This window comes from Puma concolor, chromosome D3 (genome assembly GCF_028749965.1).
Source record: "Puma concolor isolate L17-30 chromosome D3, mPumCon1.1.hap2, whole genome shotgun sequence".
In the NCBI taxonomy this organism is placed as follows: Eukaryota; Metazoa; Chordata; class Mammalia; order Carnivora; family Felidae; genus Puma; species Puma concolor.
The window spans coordinates 41593238-41616023 of NC_141678.1; the positions used below are offsets into that span (position 1 = coordinate 41593238).

At 35.9% G+C, this 22786-nt stretch overlaps 1 protein-coding gene across 2 annotated transcripts in view; it reads left to right on the forward strand.

Annotated features, from left to right (window-relative positions):
- The window catches only part of METTL4 (methyltransferase 4, N6-adenosine), a 51549-nt gene extending 44692 nt beyond the window's left edge, over positions 1-6857 (forward strand). For both annotated transcript variants that reach the window (XM_025931359.2, XM_086682568.1), the window contains exon 9: positions 5266-6857. In XM_025931359.2, the coding sequence (XP_025787144.1) occupies positions 5266-5411 (146 nt within the window). In that variant the 3' untranslated portion in view covers positions 5412-6857. The remainder of the gene's footprint in view (positions 1-5265) is intronic.
- Positions 6858-22786: the final 15929 nt, after the last annotated feature.

The window sequence follows — 22786 nt, forward strand, 5'->3', positions numbered from 1 at the left end:
AAGGCTGCTGGGCTCCAGAGGCTCCTAATTGTGCTTGAGGGTGAGCCTTTCAAAGAGATACTTGGCCTTGCCCAGCCCAGCTGGTGGCCATCCAGCCTGTGGAGGTTAGTTAGGTGGTTACCCAACTTCTTGATGAATTTTACCTCCTCATGTGGAAGTGGCTCTCTGGGAAGTTACAGAGATGGGGATTTGTGTACACAGAGCCCAGAGCATGCATATCTAGAAGGGCCTGGTTCAGGTTCTTCTTCAGGGCCATGACAACTTCCATGGCAATGAGGGCTTTGCCTCACTCATCCTGGGAGGGTTTCTTCATGCTTTGGCAGATGGCACAGCTGCTGCACTGGTTTTGCGTCTTCCAAGAGATGCTTGGCCAACTTGTGGAAGAAGTGCCCAGGCCCTCCAAAGTCATATTGTCACAGTCAAAATAGAAGCCCTAAGAAGTAGGTGTAGGAGGCCCACAGATCCAGGTTGATCAGGTGGTTGACACTTCAGTAGAATAATTCTGACAAATCTGGGAGCTCATTGTTGGTCAGCAATAAGGAGCTAACCACAAAAAATGGTGTTGGCTGGTCCTAGAGGTTGTGCCTGGTAAGAAGGTTGGAAAGTAGTTAGAAGGTGGTCAGAGACTGGTTCCATCTAAAGACTGTTGAATAAGATTATGAACTGTTGATGCGCCGCATAGGTTCATTTTATTTCACCTCTGCTTTTCCCCTTAATACCATTTATTTAGGTTCCCCTTGGTTGTTACTGCCCCACTGTCCTTGATAGACTGATGGGGCATCTGAGGACTGTAGTTCTACTAGTGGCTTTATTTTACTATGAGGGCTCTGTCCCTAGCTTGTTCTGAAATCAGGTGCTTAGAATAGCAGTCAGAGACATGGTTAGAATCCCCTTGATACTTGGTAGAGACTCAGTTTTATGTTGAGCTGGTGTTGCTATTCTGAACCTCTGGAAAGGTAATTGCTGCAGGCTACGGTTCTTACTAGTCTTAATGCGTTGGTGTAATGTTCATCATTCAGCAAAACTAAGCACCAAGGAATAGTGGAAAGGTTTGGATTTGGAGATTGACTAACATGAGTTTGAATCCTGACTCTGCTACTATATGTTACTCTAACATGTTCTACCTGAAAGTCCTCATTTAAAGAGAGACTAATGGTATTTAATCTTTTAGAGTTGTGAGGATTGATTATAATGTATTTGAAATTCTGTAGCATATAGTGGAAGGTTAGTATATGCTAAATTTTTCAAGTGATAGTTTAAAAAAATAGAATTGTAAGTTCATGAGAGACACCAAATTTGATATGAGTTATCTATTAAAAATTTTCTTTAGGAATATCTATTGTATTGATTTTGTGATCCTCACTTAAAAAACCAAAAACTTTCAAGATGCTGCTCAGGAAAACTATAAGGTTCCCAACCTATCATATTATTTTGTAGAATATGGGATAGAGCTAGAATACATAGGAAAGTGAATATAAATTCCCAAGGTAATTTATATTGATAACACTTAGAATTTCTTTTATCTTAAATTGCTTATACAGAAGAGTCTTGTAGTGTTGTAGTGTTGCTTAATTTGAAAAATATTCAGATGTTTACCTGATGATCCATTCTTTGACTTAGAGAAATGCTGAATGAGTAATTGTCTTTAAGCCGTGTACTATCGTAGACTCTTTAATGCATTAAATATGTGACTTAAATGAAAAGTGAGATTGTACTGTTCTTTGAGAAGAAAATAATGGTTGGCACCAGTTATATTTGATGGAGGAAATCTAATTTGTATTCTTTTCATTTGAATTTTATCAGTTAAGTATCAAAGAATAATTTAGTGTTTTTCTTAGGGATTTTTTTTTTTTTTTAGTTTTTATTTATTTAAGTAATCTCTACACCCAGAATGGGGCTCGAACTTATGACCCTGAGATCAAGAGTTGCATGCTCCTCCTACTGAGCCAGCCAGGCACCCCAGGGCTTATGTTTTTACTTTTAAAAATCTAAATGCTAAGACCTAAACTTTCATGCCAAGATTATAGTTAAAATATTCATCAATTCCTTGTACATAGAATAAAATAATGTTTAAATATTAGTGTTAAGAAGCAAGGTTTTAAAACAGTAAGTAAAAATTAGTCTTTTATTAATGCTAATAAAAATTAGTTTTATAGCCTGTGTATGAAGTGTAGTTCTGCCATATTCCCAGTAGAGAGCAGCACAAACATATTTTTAGGATTTGGAACATTTTGAAAAGAAAGATTTTTGGGGGGGAAAAATCTATATGACTTGATATATGTAATCCTTATGTTTTAGTTAGGTAGTGGTAGACAAGAAGTATTTGTAATTCTGTATTTTTGAATTCATGTTACTATGTCTAGCAAGTGCACGTACAGAAGTACAGAGCCATACAAACTAAAGCCACCAAAAAACAATTTTCAGATTTCTGACTGTAATTTACTCTGAAATCATAACTCTGGGATTTGGGATACTACATGTCCTATATATATGCTTAGAACTTACATGTAAAGGTTCTTAAACTGTTTTGTGCAAATTTGTAAAATGAAATGTTCTTTTACTTCTAGAAACACTAAGATTTTTAAAAATTTTTAATTGATTTCTACTGCTAACTATAAAAAATGTTTTAAAAGATACATATATAAGTCATAAATAGCTATAACTTATCACATAACCTTATAAATGTTTATTAAATTTAAAGATTTAAGGTGGGAAAACTATGAAAGTATTTGAATCAAAATTGGTTTTCATATTTTACCTTAGAGGAATCTCTACTCCCTTTTACTACTTTATTCACTAACAGTTTCTGTCTGAAGAGTAAAACACAGTTTGATGAGGTTTTGTGCACAGTTGTTCGAGCTGCTTCTCCCCCCCCCCCCCGCCCCCCACCCGGCCCTGCCCCTTTGCTCCTAGAGCAAAAGAGGAATGACTGGCTATGTACGGATTATTTCCTCTTCTGTGGTTAGTAGCATGTTTTACTAATGTCCAATGTTATGTAATTATCTTAAGTATGTGTATATATCATATTCATACTTAAATTTATACATTGGAATTTACTTTTTAAAAATAGAGATATAATTGACATATAATATTAATTTCAGATATACAACACAATGGCTCGTGTATGTATATATTGAGAAATAGTCACTGATCACAAGTCTAGTTAACATCCATTACCACACACAGTTATAAAATATATTTCCTTGTGGTTAGAACTTCTAAGATCTCGAGTTTACTTTTAAATTGATACTTAAGATTAGAAAAGAAAACATTTTCATTAATTTGCTCTCATTTCTTTTGCTTTGTTTTGAAATGTGGTTAACATTTTAAAAACATTGCTCCTTGATTTTCTAGTTTTCTCAACCAGAAAAAAAAAAAAAAACACATGCAGAAATATGTTACCTTGGGAAAGTAGGAAGTAGTAAATGGGTTTAGGTTTTATGTACTGTATTTGTCAACTCCAAGTACATGGCCATCGTTTTCTACTAGCTTGTGTGCTCTTAGAAAACATGGATAACTGTTTCCTTTGTTAAATTCCATAGCACTAATTATAGTGAGTGCTCAGAATAGTAAACAATTTTGACTGTCTGACTCCAGTTTAGACTCCAGATTAAGGGTCTAAAATAGAGTTGCTAACATCTTTGTGCCTAAAAACTGAAAAACCGAACAAATAAGCAAAAACAAACAAAATCTTCCTTCACTATAACCTTAGATGACAGTAAAAGTGAATTGAGGTTGGTAAGGCATTGAATTCATGAGGAAAAAATAGAAATGTGATATAGGTTTATTGTCCTCTAAGACTCTGGGGAAATTTTCTTTCAGGCTTAATGACATTTAGTTATAATTATACACTTAAAAAAGAACTAGAAGCCTCATGTTGGCATCTCCTAAAAACTATCAAAGCCCAAATTTGAGTTCATTTGGGTTATAGACAATGAATACTTCATAAATTCCTTGATTTTTGGTGAATAATACCAATGCTTTTAAACAAATAAACCGTTATTTTGCTGTGAGAGCAACTGGAGAACATTATGAAACGTGTTTTTAAATATATTTTCTTTCTTTAAAAAAATTTTTTAATATAATTTATTGTCAAATTGGTTTCCATAGAACACCCAGTGTTCATCCCAAGTGCCTTCCTCAATGCCCATCACCCACTTTCACCTCTCCTGCACCCCCATCAACTCTCAGTTTGTTCTCACTATTTAAGAGTCTCTTATGGTTTGCCTCCCTCCCTCTCTGCAACTTTAAATACATTTTCTTTTAAATTTTACCTATATCAAGTACTCCTAAGGAATACTTATCATTCCTAAAGGGAATTTGATAGATTTCTTCTAAGCTCAATCTTGTATAGCAGTTAAGAACTATATTTAGAAAATACTCTTCTGGTGACTTTTCATCCCTCAATTATTATTTTCATACCCAGTTCCTGTAATGTTAATATAGCTAACCAGAACATGATCAAGGTTAAATTGATTTAAATATTGTCATCCAAATGAACATGTACTTTAAAAAAAGGCTTCTATGGTATATTCTTTCTGTCACTGTATGTCATAGCATTTAGTCACCATATATATGATGTACTTTTTTTCTCAAAAATAAAGTTTTCAGTAGTTATTAATACATATATACATTAAATAAAAAATACTTATCTGTGGAAATAGTATGGTGAAATTTTAGGTAAAAAGGGTCTATAATTTGGAAATGAGGGAATGTACTATATCCAGTTATAGCTAAGAGGATATTGTTATATTTGTTAGTTATGTGTTCTCAATATTTTTATTGATGCCTAATTTTTCATTTACTGCTCTTTTGCTAGTATATATGCTTGCAGACACTTATATTTTTATCTCAGTTTTTTAAGTGAATTGTTTTTGTATTGTTCCTATACACTTATTTTTCATGCGTGGATTACATTTATTAAAAAATTAAGTTAGTACTCAGGAGATGTGTCAGTATTGGAAAATTGAAAAGTCACCTGTGTGGGTGTTAAAATCCTTATTTCTCATCTACAAATGAAACCTGATAAATTAGGACTTCTCAAAGTTCTGATGGTATTATCCCCAATCTCAGGAGTGCTCATTTCAAATGATTTCTAACTATAAATAGTAAAGCCTGTGATGAAATCCTTGAAATTAATTAGCTATCCTCCTCCCCACCCCTTTTTTAAAAGGAAACATCCCTGTTCTTTGCTTTTAACTGCTAAAAGGAAATTGATTCCTTTCTTAATAATAATTTTTATGTTTTTTTCTCTTTTTTGGACAGAGGTTCTAAAAGACTATGTCAAGCCAGATGGGGAATGTTTGGAATTGTTTGCTCGAAATTTACAGCCGGGTTGGACTAGTTGGGGCAATGAAGTTCTCAAATTTCAACACATGGATTATTTTGTTGCTCTGGAGTCTAGAAGCTGACTGTGGTCTTAAAGTTGTGATTTTCTTCAGTTTTTCCCCACCCCTTCTTCCTTCATTCTAACTGATTGTTCCTTTTCTTACCAACCAGTATGCTTAGAAATGTAAACAGGACTTGGTTTTTCTGCAAAAGACCATAAGTGACTAGTCTTTATGTAATTTTGAGATGAATTTACTTCAGTTGCATTAGTATTCCCCATTATTCCAGATTCACTGTAAATAAAAAGGCAAGCAGTTAGAAAAATGACAAGACTTTGTTACTGAAAAAGTTCAGAAAGCATGCACTGTGGACCAGAGGTCATAATTCTGCCCATGGATATGTTTTGTTTGGCCCTATGGTGTTGTAAAAAAAATTTAAACCACCATTCTAAAAAATGAGGGAATTTCACATAAAGTCTAGATTTCTGCTTTTCTTTAAACATCAGAAGCTCTGGCTGCACTGTGGTCTGTATTCTTTCCTGGCATCAGTAAGTAGGAACCACTGGTAGCAGCTCACTTGGGAAGGGACCTGTGTTTTGCAGTTTACTATAGTTAACACTTGCTCCGTGCTACTCACTTGTGTTGTCTACTTGGCCCCTGTGCAACCTAAACTTATGACCTTCGGTATACTGTTACATTCTGGAAAAAATACTGAAAGACCTACCAAGTCATCATTGTGTTGTGTTTATGAAACATTTTAGAGGGTTTTAAATTGCATTCAAAGTTACTTTTCAAGTGCTTCATAGTTTTGCTTTGTTTTCTAGAAGAATATTTAAGAAATATTTCTTATAAAAATGTCAGAAAATAAACAGTGCTTATGATTTAAAAGATATTATTTACAGATTTTCCACAAATATTTCTTTACTAAGTAAAATATTTTTACTGAAATGATTCTTTGAAAGGCATGCTGATTTATTATGTATAATCTTTTTTCAAATTGAGATATAATTTCACATAAAATTCTCCAGTTTTTAGTATAGCGTTCGATGGGTTTAGAAAATGTATATACAGTTGTCTATCTACCACCATAGTCATAATATAGAACATTTTCTTCACCTCCAAAACTCATGTATCCAATTACAGTCATTCCCTTCCTCCCACCCCTGGCCCTTGGTAAACAATGATTTGTTTTCTACCATTAGTTTTGCTTTTTTAGAATTTCATGTAAATAGAATCATAGAACATGTAATCTTTTGTGTCTGGCTTCTTTCCCTTAGCATTTTGACAAAAGTATTTATACAATTTACAGCTTTTTTATAAATATTTATCTGCTAAGTAAAATGTTAGATTGAAATGATTATATGACAAAATTAATTCATTTACTGATTTTGCCAAAGAGAAGTGTTATTTTTGAAGTTTGTTCATTCTTTGAGTGTGTGAATATGGTAATATAGGCTGAACTTTGTATTTATAGGGATACTCTAACTTGTTACAGAAATGGAAAAAGGTATTAAGCTTGAAGCAAACCTCTCCAAACCTCATTTGAAACTCTTTCCAGCTTCTTGTAGTATTTATAGATTTTATATAGTTTGTGGAAACATTTTATCCTCACCAAGTTTTTGGACTTTTATTTTTGCATCACAAATCCTGATACTTGAGAGAAAAAGAGAATTTTTATTCACTGAGTCTGGTATTCAAAACACAGAAGTTTGTTTTTTTTGTTTTTTTAAGAAACAGTGGTTCTAGTCTTACCTCTGCTCCTAAGGTGTACAAACTCTGGGCCTTGTTTGTAATTCCTGTTTAAGTGTTGGGCTCTTTTTTGAACAAAGGATGATTCTGGAAAACGGAACTGTCATATGCCATGTGGGAACAAAAAGGCCAGACTAAGATTAACCTTTGACTTCATTACCAGAGTGTAGCCAACTGACCTAATGAACTTTATTATCAAATTTATTTAATAAGATATTTTCATTCAGAGATTTTTATATTACCTTTAAAACTTCTTAGGATTTTCTTTTCTATCATATTTTGTTACAGACTTAAAGTCTTTTAGGATGCTTGGAAATGCTCAGGCAAAGGGATAGACCCTATTACTCAGCCTTTATTTGTATCCTCTAGTCAAAGTTTGACTTAGTTTCTTTCAGTTTCTTGGCCACTTTAGGCAAGGGCCTCTTTTGTATAGATGGTAATAAGTTCAGTGTAGCAGTCAGTGCATTCTGAAGCCAACTTGCTTAGGTTTGAACCCCAACTTTTTCAGCTAGTAGCTTAAGACTTTGAGAAAGTTAGTTAAGTCTCTATGCTTTAGCCTCTTCATCCATAGAAATGGGCAATAATAATACTTATCTCTCTTTAAAAAAATTTTATTTATTTTTGATAGAGAGAGACAGAGCAGAAGTGGGGGAGGGGCAGAGAGAGAGGGAGACACAGAATCCGAAGCAGGCTTCAGGCTCCGAGCTGTCAGCACAGAGCCCGACGTGGGGCTTGAACTCACAAACCTCGAGATCATGACCTGAGCCAAGTCAGACGCTTAACCGACTGAGCCACCCAGGTGCCCCTATAATACTTACCTCTTAAGTTATGAGGATTAAATGAGTTGATACACGTAAGGCACTTAGAACTGGACTTGGAATATTTTAAGTGATCAATAAATGTTTGAACTGCTTGCATATTTTTCAGTTTCAGGTCAAAAAGGTTTTCTATCACAATCTCTACTCAAATTCAGGAGATTCACCTGAATACTCTCCATAGAGTTTTTCTGTCTGAACATCATATTTTCTTGATCTTTTTCTTGAGATCAGATTTCCTAGCTTGTACCTGGTTTCTTACATGAGGAAGATTTGAAATCCATCATTCCCATTGTGGTCCTGCCTAAAAACAAGTAACTAAAAACAAATTAAAACAAAGGCCATATTTAGTGTTGGGCTTCAGCTCTTGATTGTGTACTGCCATGCTGACTCTGAACTTCATAGTTACTCTGCATTGTTCTTTGATGACTTCCATAGGTGGTTGATTGGTGGCCTTTCTGATGTTTTTTCTACATTCAGAGACTTTAGGCTCATGTCATGTTAATTTTGGTTCAAAATAGATCTCTTACACTTTGCTAGATGATCTGTTACCCTTTATAGGAACTTGGTTTTTATGTGCAACTGCTGTGCAACAAACTGAATGTTTGTACCCTTCCAAAATTCATATGCTGAAACCCTAACCCTCAAGTGATGGTACTTAGGGGTGTGGCCTTTGGGAAGCAATTAGAGTTAGATTAGGTCATCACGGTAGGGCCCTCATAATAGGATTAATGGCTTTATGGAACCTCACTCTGCATGCACACACCAAGAAGAGGCCAGGTGAGGACAGAACCAGGAAGAGAGCTCTCACCAAGAACCTGACCATGCTGGCATCCTGATCTTGAGCTTTGGCCCTCCTGAACCCTGAAGAATAAATGTTTATTCAGCCTGGAACTGACTGAGACAGCCACCAAAGGGATTTTCTAGTTGATTAGGTAAAGACCAAGTAAATAAGGCCTTTTTCTTCCAATGGTCTGAAAGGCACCAGTGGGGAATAGGATTTTTCTCTTGGATGTCAACATTTTCGAGAGGCGAACATTACTGTGGGCTGGTTGTTTTCTTGGAAGAGGACAGAGAGTTTAGTCCATGACTTAGGTCTGGGCCTGGCTTTAATTGCTCCCTTTGCTCTGTCCTTGTTATAGGCTCTATTTACTTTGTCCTATTCTAGTTCTTCCAATTCTGTGACTCAAACTCATTCTTATCAGAAACCCTAAACATACCTTTTCAGGTTTGGTACCCTAGAGACATATCTTTAGTGAATTTTTATATATTCAGCTTTAGTGAGACTTTGGGTTTTTTCTTGATAGTGATTCAGAGGAGGATTATAATTACATTAAAGGGGCTTCCCTTCCCTGAAGATGCTCTCCAGTTCACCTCATTTGACTCCTATCATGCACCACTGGCCTACCACACTCTGGGAAGCACCACAGTGCTGTTGGCATAGCTCTCTGGTTATCAGAGTTCTTGAACTTCAGTTATGTCACTTTACGCTCAAAGCAGTTTTATGAAGTTGTAGTTATAATGAAGGAACAGGTTCATAGAGGCTAGCTGACATGGCTAATAAGCAATAACTAAGACTTGAATTCTGATTCCTAAATTAAGGCACTTTATGTTGTATCATGTTTGCTAATGAACCTGAGATCTTAATAATAGGCTCATTAGCTAATAATCAGAGGATCTGTTGGGTGGCCTGAAGCGATTTAGAATGGTTTATATATAATGATCCAAACAAACCTTTCTCAATATATGATATCACCAGTCTTGAGTTTTTAACACAGTATTTTTTGTTAGAGATTTTAGTGACATTGGTTGAACTAATAGCCCGAGTTCCACTCAGAATCACTCAGAATCAGACAAGCTGTTAAACCCGTTGACATAAGCCATTAGCACATTTACCATGCAATCATGTGTCCCTCAATCAGATTAGGCATTTTAAGCTCACATTTTTAAGGAAACTCTTCTGCAGAATATAGAATTGGATTTGAAGGCAGCTATTCAAGTGGTTAGAAAGGAGAGAGTAAATAAGGTAAGTACAGGTGCAAATTATTATATGTACCATGGTGACCTGTTGTCAGTGTTTGGATGTATGGACCAACCCAGAACTCTGTAGATGGTTTTAATTAAATTCATGGTTCTATTGACTAGTCTCCTCCAGCTTGAAAGCAAGTCAGAATACCATGATAACTCCACAATCAACCTTTCCCTCTAAATATTACTAGGAGTTTACCTAAATCTTCTGGGGCTTCTGGGAACTTGAGGAGAACCTCTTGGACTTTTTCAGTAGCAGTCCAAATCCTTGGGACTGTATAAAAACAAATTTATCTCTAGGGGTGGAGAACATGAGGAAAAAATTTTTTTCATTCACCATTTACTTTTTCCAATTAGGCTTTGGCCTGATTATCAGATAACTGTGACACAACATGGGACAAGTTTGGACGACAGCTAAGGCAAATGAATGGTCACTTGTAGTATTAAAATCATTTTTGGTCACTATCTTTAACAAAAAATATAAGGCACCCAGTTTGATTTTTAGCTTCTTCTCCCAAAATCACCTGCATACATCCTGATTATTAGTCAAACTGGACTGTTTGTTGTTATTTGAATTTAGGACTCTCTACTTTTGCTCATGGATTTTCCTCAGTCAGAAAAAAAGACTAGGCTGTGGGATCAGCTGGATCTATATATTGAGTCTTGATATTTATCTTCTGAGTGTCTGAATAAGTATTTAACTATGCTATCCTGTTTTCTGAGGAATAAGAAGGGTAATCTTTAGACCTAGTAGGATTATTATGAAGTGAAGTAACATATGTGAAGGTATCTAACATAGGACCTGGTACCTAGAAGTTATTCAATGTATATGCTTATTTCTCTGTATTTACAGTCTTCCTGGCAACACCTTTTATTTCATGATCCACTTTTTTTTTTCTTTCTAAAGGGAGGCTTTTATACTTGCCCTTAGAGCCATTTTCCACATATATGGATTATCCAGATAGGTTTTTTTCTCACATTTATCATGAAAACAGAAAGTGGTTTATTCTTTAGGTGGCTCACTGAAAACAAACAAACATATAGATGAATTCATATCCTCTTGAATACATTGTGGGAGGTAGGAAAAATTTTTATTTATGTTTCTCATACCAGCATATACCTAGAACTGCCAATAATTAATGAATGAATAAACTGACTCTTGGCCTCAAATATCTTTGAGTTAGGTAAGACTCATGTAAGAAACCATTAGAACATAATAAACCACAGTATACAGTCAAAGACTAAAGGATGGAATAGGTGGAAAGTGATGCACAAGTTTAGAGAAGCAGATCACTTAGAGATCACTAAGCAATATGAGAAACAGAGAATAGGAAACAAGTCTTGATTAAATTTTGGTTTATTTTCTAACTGTAGGAATAACTCTGATGATGTTACTAGACAGTAGGCAGCTAAAATGTGTGAGTTCAGAGAAGTTGCAAAGAAAGCATTCTGTTCTTTCTAGATTGTAAATTTTAAAAATTTTTTCTCCAGAAATCCAGAGGATATTAGTACATGCAGTTTATTTGATCAATTTAATAGAACTAGAGGCTAAATTAATTGAGGCTTTTTTACCTGTTTCTCTAGATCTTCTACCTTTTGAATGAGAATGTTATTTGGGCATCTTTTCTAGAGTTGTCTAGCAGGATTATATTTTAAATGTTTATTTATTTTGAGAGAGAGAGAGAGAGAGCATGAGTGGGAGGGATAGAGAGAGGGAAAGAGAGAATCCCAAGCAGGCTCCACACTGTCAGCATAGAGCTTGACATCGGGCTCTATCTCATGAACTGAACTGTGAGCTCAGACGATTTCGACCTGAGCCGAAATCAAGAGTTGGAAGCTCAACCAACTGAGCCACCCAGGTGCCTCTTGTAGGATTATTTTTATGATTCTATAGCTGTATTGAGGTATAATTGATGCAAATTGTGTATACTTATAATGGATAGTTTAATGAGCTTTGACTTATATGTGTACCTGCAAAGCCACCATCACAAACAAGATAATAAACATGTTATCATTATCTCCCAAGATTTTGTCAAGATCCTATATAATCCATCTACCATAACTACCCCTCTACATTTTATCCCTAGACAATCACTGATCTGCATTCTGTACCGTGGAGTTGTGTGCATTTTCTAGAATTGTACATAGATGCCCTAACAAATTAACACAATCATAATGGCTTAAAAAAACACTCATTATTAGTTTACAATTTTGTAGGTCAGAATTCTGGCAATCTCACCTGGGTCACTGCCTAGGATCTCAGAACACCAAAAACAAGGTGTTGGCTGGGCTGAACTCTTATCGAGGCTTTAGGGAAAATCCATTTTTAAGGTCATTCAGGTTGATAGCCCAATACAGTTCTGTTTCCTTGATAGCTGTCAGCTAGGGATCAACTCTCAGTCCTTGCCCATGGCTCCCTCTATCTTCAAAGTCACAATAGCACTTTCAGTAACTAGCTTCGACTCTAACTTCTCCATGTGCTGTCATCTAGAGAAAATTCTCTGCTTTTAAAGGGCATTTATGCTTAGATTAGACCCACTTGAATAATCTCCCTTTTGTGAGTGTTAAAGTCATTATATTCACAGGTTCCAACCAAATTCAAAGGGGAGGAGACTTTACAGTTGTGAAGCTCTTTGGGAGTCTTTCTTAGAATTTTGCCTACCATGGGCCCAGCCTCTGGCCCCCAGAATTCCATGTCTGTCTCACATGTAAAATACATTCAGCCCTTCCCAAGGTTTGCAAGGGTATCATTTCATTATAGCATGAACTCAAAGTCCATGATCTCATCTAAATTTCATCAACTTAAAAGCCCCAAATCTCATCATTTAAAAAATCTAAATCAGGTTAGAACAGAAGCTTCTGGTATAATCCATTAAGTACAGCTTCTGGGAAAATTTCCTCTCCATTTGTGGACCTGTGGAACTCAAGAAACAAGTGACCTGCTTCTAACACAACCAACATACAATAGCGGGACAGTTAAAGCATTAGAGTTATAGCTATTCTAGTTAAAAAAGAAGATATGGGGAAAAAATGGCCTTACTTAAATCCAAATCAGTCTGAAAATCTAGCCAGGTGAACTCTAGGCAGACTTCCTTGATTAGGATTCAATATAAGTTTAGTAAGGCCTGGCAATAACCCTGGCTGCTAGCACTTAGGGCTCTTGGCTCCACCCTCTGAGCTATGGTTCATCTCTCTTGGCTTTGGTTTTCATCCTTTGTGTCATCCTTCCTTTTCTGTGAAAGGTAGCATGTGTTTACAGCTGACTACTTTTATCAGCCTGCTTCCTGGCAGTATAATTGGAGTATAATTGGAGTATAATTGACAGCTTTCTTTTAATTTTATACTCTCTCCCTTTCAGCCTAAGCTGGTATAATTTCTGCTGCTCTAAAATTCTCAAGAACCTTGTGGACCTTGTTTCGAATTCAAGGGGATTCACTCATCAGACAAGAGCCAGATCCACAGATTTTGAAAAGATAATCCCTTCTCTTTTTTTGCCTTTTCCTGAAATGACTGAGGGCCAATCCTCTTAAACTTCCTTGAGTCCTCTTGGTTGGTTGAGAAGATCTATTAGGAATACTCTTCATCTCTCTGAAGGATTTTTTGTATGCCTGAATACTCTGGCCTTTTAATCTTTCCAAGGTTTCATCAAAGGGTTGGACAGTCACCCACCCAGCCATTTCTTTATGCCATGATTTCAGAAGCACTCTCTTACTTTTAGCATATTTTGCCACCTGGAAAGGCCAAGAATTTCCTAAATCAGCATCTTGATTCCTTAAGACACTTCCCCTCAGTTTATCTCCTCTTGCATTTTACTATAAGCAGCAAGAAGAAACTAGGAAGCACCTTCAACACTTTGCTTGGACATCTTAGCTAAATATTCAAGTTTATGACTTGTGAATTCTGCTTTCCACATAACTGCAGGATATGATTTGGCTACATATTATGCCTTTATATAACAAGGATTTCCCTCCCCTAGTTTCCAGTGACATGTTCCTTACTTCTTCTGAGCTCTCACCAGCATCATCTTTAACTGCCACATTTCTACTCATAGTTTGTTCAGGACTTCAGTCATGCTCCTCCAAATTCTTCCAGTCTCTGCCCCCTGCCCAGTTTCAAAGTCACATTTTAGGTATTACCACAGCATCCCACATCTAGGTACCAGAGTGTGTGTCACTTTTTTTTTTTTTTTTTTTAATTATCGTGTAACAAATTACCACAGACATAGGGATTTAAAACCATCTTTTTTTTTTTTTTTTTTTTTTTTAAATCTCACAAATCTGTAGGTAAGAATTCTAGGTGGGCTAGACTGGATTCTTGGCCTATGGTCTCAAGGCTAAAAGCAAGGGGTTGGTCAAGCTGGACTCTTATCTGGAGGCTCTCAGGAAGAATCTGCTTCCAACTTCATTCAGATAGTTGGCAGAATTCAGTTCCACGTGGTTGTAGGACAGGTTGCTTGTTTCCTTGCTGGGCCACAGCAGTGGTTGCTCTCAGCTTGCGGAAGCTGCACTCCCATCCACTTTCAGAACCAGCAGCGGTGTGTCAAATCCTTCTTGTGCTTCTGATCGCTGCTATCAGCCAGATAAAAGGCTCTGCTTTTACAGGACTTATGTGATTAGGTTGGTCCAGCTGGATAATCTCCCTTATTATATAGCATAATCATGGGAGTGATATTTCCTATTCACAGGTTCCACTCACAGTCCAAGAAGAGGGGATTCTACTGGGTTACTGGGGGTCAATTAAGAAAATTCTTAAAATTTTCCCTACATTAATTTTTTTGGTAGGCCTTTATGGTGTTTTTAGTGTGGGGAAATTATAAATAAAGTCTCTGTGAGCATTTGTATGTGAATTTTGGTATAGATCTATGTGTTCATCTCTTTTGGATATATACCTCAGGGTGGAATGTCTGGGTCATATGGTAGGTATAAGTTTAACTTTTTAAGAAATAGTGTATTCCAAAGTGATTGTATTATTTTATATTCTCTACAAGCAGCAAATGAGATTTCCTGTTTACATCCTTGTCAATGCTTGGTATGATCATGTAGATTTTAGCTATTACATGAAGTAATAGCTCATTGTGGCTTTAATTTGTATTTTCCTAGTGACAAATGATTTTTAGCCTCTATCCATGTACTTATTTGCTATCTGTATATCTCCAGTGAAGAATCTGTTCAAATCATTGCCTGTTTTTTATTTGGTTGTTTGTTTTTTATATTATTGAGTTGTAAGTGTTCTTTATATATACTTGGTACAAGTTCTCTGTTTAATAGGTTTTAAGATGTTTTTTCCTAGTCTGAGATTTGCCTTTTAATTTTCTCAGCAATGTCTTTTGTTTGTTTTAAAGTTTTTTTTTTTTTTAATTATATGTTCACAGGAAGTTGCAGAAATATATGTAGGGAGGTCCTGTGTACCCTTTATCTAGTTTCCCCCAATGGTAACATCTTGCATCTTGAATAACTGTTGTACAATATCAAAGTCAGGAAATTGACATTGGAACTATCTACAGAGCTTATTTAAACTTCACCAGTTTTACATGGACCAGTGTGTGTATAGGGCTGTGCAGTTTCATCACACATGCAGATTTGTGTAATTATCACCATTGTCAAGATACACAACTCTTACATCCAGGAATTAGGACATGTAGATCTCTGGGGTGCTATTATTCTGCCTGTTGCTGGTTACAAAATATTGTTGGAATTTTCATAGGGATAAATTAAATCTATATATATCAATTTAGGAATAATTGATGTATTTACTATATTTGAATCTTTAAAACCCTGCTATAGCTCTCTGTTTATTTGGGTCTTCTTTGAATTTTTTAAACAGTATTTTATAATTTGCAGCATACAGATCCTTGCATGTCTTTTTTTTTCTTTTTTTTTTTCACTTTTAGTTCTACTTATGTTTATCACTGCTAACCTGTCTTCCTCAATCCCATACCACACTGCCACCCCACTGTACATGCTGTGGTCAAATTTACACCTAAGCGTTTCATTTTCTTTGGCACAATTGTAAATGGTATTGTGTTTTAAATTTTAGTTTCTGCATGTTTTTGTTACTAAATAAAATGTGATTAATTTTTGTGTGTTGATTTTGTATCCTGTGACCATTTATTAGTTGTAGAATTTTTTTGTGTGTGAATTCCTCTAGACAGTTCTTTCTCTCTCTGTCTCTCTCTCCCTCCCCATTTTCTTCCCTTGTCTTTCCTTGCCTTCCCTTGCCTTTCCTTTCCTCCCTTTCCCTCCCCTCCTTTCCTCTCCCCTCTTTCCCTTCCATTTTCTTTTTAAATATTTTTTTAATGTTTATTTATTTTTGGGAGAGAGACACAGACAGAGTGTGAGCAGGGGAGAGGCAGAGAGAGAGGGAGACACGGAATCTGAAGCAGGCTCCAGGCTCTGAGCTGTCGGCACAGAGTGCAATGTGGAGCTTGAACTCACAAACCGTGAGATCATGACCTGAGCCAAAGTTGGACGCTTAATCAACTAAGCCACTCAGTCGCCCCTAGGGAGCTTTTAATTATAAATTCATCTAATAGTTATGGGATTATTCACATTATCTATTTCGTGTTGGTAGTTTTTTGATAATTTGTGGTTTTTGAGGAATTGATCTATATCTTGTAAATTGTATAACAGTGTCTTTTAAAGAGAAAATATTGACAAAGTTCTGTTTGTGTTTTTTTTCCTTTTTTTAGTTTGTGATTTTTGTGTCCTATTTAAAAAAATCTTAACTAGGGGCGCCTGGGTGGTGCAGTCGGTTAAGCGTCCGACTTCAGCCAGGTCACGATCTCACGGTCCGTGAGTTCGAGCCCCGCGTCGGGCTCTGGGCTGATGGCTCAGAGCCTGGAGCCTGTTTCCGATTCTGTGCCTCCCTCTCTCTCTGCCCCTCCCCCGTTCATGCTCTGTCTCTCTCTGTCCCAAAAATAAATAAACGTTGAAAAAAAAAATTAAAAAAAAAAATCTTAACTAAACCCAAGATCATTAACATTTTCTATTATTTTTTCTTCTAGAAGTTTTATACAATTTGGTTTGTGATCTGTTTACAGTTATTTTTATGTATAGTGTCAGGTAAATGTCAACATTTATTTTTTTCCAAATGTATAACCAGTTCATACGGCACTAATTGTTGATAAATCTTTCTTTTCTGCTACTGAATTGCCTTGGCATCTGTCAAAACAATTGACAGAGATATATGTGTCTATTGTGAGATTCTTAGTTTTGTTTCATTTTGTTTTGTTTTTATTTTTATTTTCATTTTTGAGGGGGTGGGCAGAGAGAGAGAGAAAGAATCTTAAGCAGGCTCCACATTCAGTGCAGAGCCCCATTTAGGGCTCGATCCCAGGACCCTGGGGTTATGACCTGAGCTGAAATTGAGTCTGATGCTGAACCGACTGAGCCATTCAGGCACTCCAGTTTTGTTCATTAAGCTATGCCTTTATTTATGCCACTTCCACACTATCTTGATTACTATAGTTTATAAAACATCTTGAAATCAGATATGATCAGTCCACAAACTTTGTTGTTGTTGTTGGTTTGGGGCATCACTTAAGAGGTACTATTTTTATTTGTAAAATTTGCATTTAAAAATTATTAGTAAGGGTCACCTGGATGGCTCAGTCAGTTAAGCATCTGCGTTTTGATTTCAGCTCAGGTCATAATCTCGTGGTTCATGAATTTGAGCTCTGCATTGGGCTCTGTGCTGATAGTGCAGAGCCTGCTTGGGATTCTCCCCCCCTCTCTCTCTGTCTCTCAAAATAAATAAATAAACTTAAAAAAATTATTAGTAAAATAAAACATTTAAAAATACTAGGCCATTTGTATTTCTTTCATGAATTATCAACAGTTCCTTTTGATTACCCATGTCTTCTGGTGAGGCATTCATATTTTCAAATTAATTTTTCTAAGCTTTATAATATAGAAATTTAGAACATACACAAAATAAGAGAATGATATAATGAACCTTTATATACCCATCATTCAACTTCAACAATTATCAACCTGTGACCAGTTTTGATTACTTTATACCCCTGCCCACTCCTCCCACCTGGACTATTAAAAAGACAATCCCAGACATCATATTATTCTATCCATGGTGTCCTAATTCTACAGATGAGTAAAGTGAGATTCAGAGAATTCAAATGATTTAGTCAAAGTCACACTGCTAATAAGTGGCAAAACTGGGACCTGAACCCCAGTCTGTTTCACTCCAAAACCCACACTTTTATTTGTTTATTTTTAAACGATTTATTGAAGTGTGATTGACATGTAAAAACTGATGCATCTTTAATGCGTACAACATAGGAGTATGGGGATAAAGTATACATCGTGAAACCATCATCACTATCAAGGCCATAAACATATCCATCACCTCCCAAAGTTTCCTCCTACCCTCTTTTTATTATTATTATTAGTAGTAGTAGTAGTAATAGTAGTAGCAGTAGTAGTAGTATTGTGTGTGTGTGTGTGCGCATTTGTGTGTGTATTAGAACATATTCCTCCTGTATCTCCTACTCCCCTTCACCTGTTTTGCTAGCCTCCCACACCCTCCCCTCTGGCAACCATCAGTTCTCTGTATTTACAGTTCTGATTCTGATTTTTGTTTATTCATTGTTTTTGTTTTTTTAGATTCCATTTATGAGTAGAATCATATGCTATTTGTCTTTCTCAGTCTGACTTATTTTACCTAGCATAATACCCTCTAGATAACATCCAAATTGTCTCAAGTGCCACGATCTCATCCTTTTTTGGTTGTGTAATATTCCATTGTGTATATACATCACATTTTCCTTATCCATTCACCTACTGATGCACACTTAGTTGCTTCCATGTCTTGGCTGTTGCAAAAAATGCTGCATTAAATATATGGGGGTGCATATATCTTTTCTAATGGTGTTTTCATTTTCCCTGGGTAAATGCAGTAAAACCTTGGTTTGAGAGTGTAATTTATTCCCGAAACATGCTTGTAATCTAAAGCACTTGTATATCAAAGTGAATTTCCCCATAAGAAATAATGGAAACTCAGATGATTTGTTCCACAACCCAAAAATATTCATACAAAAATGATTAAAATACTGTAATATAATACAAAATAATAAAATACAGAATATAAACAAAAATAAACAAATTAACCTTCAGTCACTTTTGAAAATCTTCATGGCTGGTGCAGAGAGAGGAGGGTTATTGTGTAGGATGACTCACTATCACTAATATATGTTGACTACAGTAGAGTATTAATAAACTCTTGTCATATACTGTATTTAATGTAACTGGCAATAAGGCAGCAGAAGAAAGGGTCTATATCTGTAGGAAGCCTGGCCTAGAATGAAGCAAAGCATTCTTAAGCTTACTCTTGTATGGTAAAACAAAGGACTTTCCATAAGTTCTTTGAAGTGACAAAAAATACAGTAGTGCCAGTTGTGGGCAACTTCCAAAGTTCTGAAAAATCACTGATTTCTGCCAAACACCATGGCCTGCGACCGAGCGTCTGAGCATGAAAGATGATCACCCACAATCTCGCAAAGAGAAAGAACCATTGCCTCAGTTGTGATCATGTGATGTTTGGCATCACGTACTGCTTGTATTGCAAGACATTGCTTGTTTTATCAAGTTAAAATTTATGTTTCCTTGTTTGTGGAACGCTCACAGAACAAGGTTTTACTGTACCCAGTAGAGGAATTATTGGATCATATGGTAGTTCTATTTTTAATTTTTTGAGGAATATCCATACTATTTTCTAAAGTGGCTGTACCAATTTACATTCCCACCATCAGTGTACAAGGGTTCCTTTTTCTCCACATCTTGCCAACACTTGTTTCTTGTCTTCTTGATTTTAGCTTTCTAACGGTGTGTGTGTGTGTGTGTGTGTGTGTGTGTGTGTGTGTGTGTGTGTGTATTTCATTGTGGTTTTGATTTGCATTTCTCTGATGATGAGTGATGTTGAGCATCTTTTCATGTGTCTGTTGGCCATGTATGTCTTTTTTGGAAAAATACATGGTATGATTTCAGTCTTCTTAAATTTATTGAGGCTTATTTTCTTGCCTAACAAGTGATCTGTTTTGGAGAATGTTCTATGTGCACTTGAAAAGAATGTTTATTCTGTTGTTTTGGATAAAATGTTCTGTATGTTTTGATCATCTGGTTTAATGCGTCATTCAAAGATGTTGTTTCCTTATTGATTTTCTGTCTGCATGATACATCCATTGATGCACATGGAGTGTTAAAGTCCCCTACTATTATTGTATCACCATCAGTTTCTTCCTTTATGTCCATTAATGTTTGCCTTATGTATTTAGGTGCTGCAGTGTTGGGTCTATAGATATTTATAATTGTTATATCCTCATGTTAGATTGACTCCCTTATCACTATGTAATGCTTCTGTCTCTTGTTATGGTCTTTGTGTTAAAGTCTGTTTTGTATGATATAAGTATTGTGACCCCAGCTTTTTTTTTTTTTTTTCACTTGCATTTGCACGGTGAATGTTTTTCTATCCCTTCACTTTCAGTCTGTATGCATCTTTAGGTTTGAGGTGAGTCTCTTATAGGCAGCATACAGATGAGTTTTGTTTTATTCTTATAGGCAGCATACAGATGCGTTTTAGTTTATTCTGTCACTCTTTGTCTTTTGATTGGAGCATTTAGGATATTTACACTTAAAGTAATTATTGATAAGTATATACTTATTGACATTTAAAAATTCTGTTTTCAGCTCTTCTTTATTCCTTTCTTCTTCTCTTGCTTTCTTTCTTTGTGATCATTGAGTATCTACAGTGTTTTGTTTTACTTTCTTTCTCTTTATTTTTTTTTTCAAAATTTTTTTTTTTTCAACGTTTATTTACTTTTGGGACAGAGAGAGACCGAGCATGAACGGGGGAGGGGCAGAGAGAGAGAGGGGGCACAGAATCGGAAACAGGCTCCAGGCTCTGAGCCATCAGCCCAGAGCCCGACGCGGGGCTCGAACTCACGGACTGCGAGATCGTGACCTGGCTGAAGTCGGACGCTTAACCGACTGCGCCACCCAGGCGCCCCTCTCTTTATTTTTTTGTATATCTATTACAGGTTTTGGGTTTGTGATTATCATGAGGTTCATATATACCATCCTAAGTAAATAGCAGTCCATATTAATTTGATGATCATTTAAGTTCAAACACATTATTAACCCCCCCCCCAAAAAAACAAACAGAAAAAAATTTCTTTGTTTACCCCTTCTCTTCCCTTGTGCTCCCTTCTCCACATTTTATTTATATGTGGTCATATTTTACATCTTTTTATTCACATTTTCTTATGTGTAATTATGGCCATTTGTTTACCACTTAAAGAAATCCATTTAACATTTCTTGTAAGGTTGGTTTAATGGTTATAAATTCCTCTATCTTTCTTTTGTCTGGGAAACTCTTTATATCTCCTTTAAGTCTGAATGATAACCATTCTTGATTGTAGGTTTCTTCCTTTCAACACTTTGAATATATCATGCCACTCCTGGCTTGCAAAGTTTCTGCTGAAAAATCAGTCTTACAGGGTTTTCCCTTCTAGGTAACTTTTTGTTCTCTCTTGCTGCTTTTAGGATCCTTTTTGTTTGTTTGTTTATCTTTAACCTTTGGCGTTTTAATTATTATGTGTCATGGTATTGACCTCCTTGGGTTCATCTTGTTTGGAACTCTCTAGGCTTCTTGGACTTGGATATCTATTTTCCTTGTTAGGTTAAGGACGTTTTCAGTTATCTCTTCAAACAAGTTTTCTACACCTTTCTCTTTCTCCTTCTGGGATTCCTGTAATGCAAATGTTTTTTCATTTGATATTCAAGAGATCTCTTATTCTGTCCTCATTTTAAAAAATTCTTTTCTCTTTTTGCTGTTCAGCATGTTTGATTTCCATTATCCTGTCTTCCAGATCACTAATACGTTCTTCTGCATCCTCTAATCTCCTGTTGATTCCCTTGTGTGTTTTTTAATTTTAGTTATTGTATTCTTCAGCTCTGATTGGTACTTTTAATATTTTCTCTTTATTGAAGGTCTCACTGAGTTCTTCCATCTTTTCTCTGGCCCAGTGATTATATTTATAAAGATTACTTTAAATTCTTTATTGGGCATATTGCATATCTCTGTTTCATTTAATTCTTTTACTGAGGTTTTTTTTTCCCTTTCTTTTGAAGCATATTCCTCTGTATCCCCATTTTGCTTAATTTTCTGTGTGTATTTGTATGGATTAAGTGAATTGGCTACTTCTCCTAAAATTGAAAGAATGATCTTGTGTGTGGCGACCCTGATGCAGACTGTGTGTGTCTGGTTACTTATTCTGGCTGGGCTGGAGCTGTGATTGTATATGCTAGTTACTATTTCATTTATTAAAATTCAGGTTAGTTAACATACAGTGTAGTATTGGTTTCAGGATAGTTACTCTTTTCAACTGTGGCTTTTTACAGAGAGAATAAAGAAAAAATAATAATAAAAGAAAAAGAAAAAAGAATGAAGAAAAAAAAGAAAAAATAAAAAAGAGAAGAACAAAACCAAAAATAAAAAAATAAAACCAAAACAGGACACATTTTAAAAAAGTAAACAAGATAAAATAAAACAATAAAAAAGCCCCCAAACCCCATAAAACTATGGCTTACCTGCTGTGCCCCCACATCACAGAGTGGCAGGTGTGGGCTTGTGGACCCTGGGCTCACTGAGGTTGCAAGCTCACTGTGAGCTGGAGTGTCTTCCTTTCTGGGATTTTAAGGTGGTGGAAGAGAGAGTGTTCCTGCAGTTTCCTTGCCCCCTAAATCATGGTTTTTTAACTGCTTCCCAAGTGCAGGTAGGGCTGAGGTGGGCCTGTGTACCCTGTGCTTGCTGAGGTTGTAAGCCATCTGTGATGATCTGATCCTCCATTTATGGCAT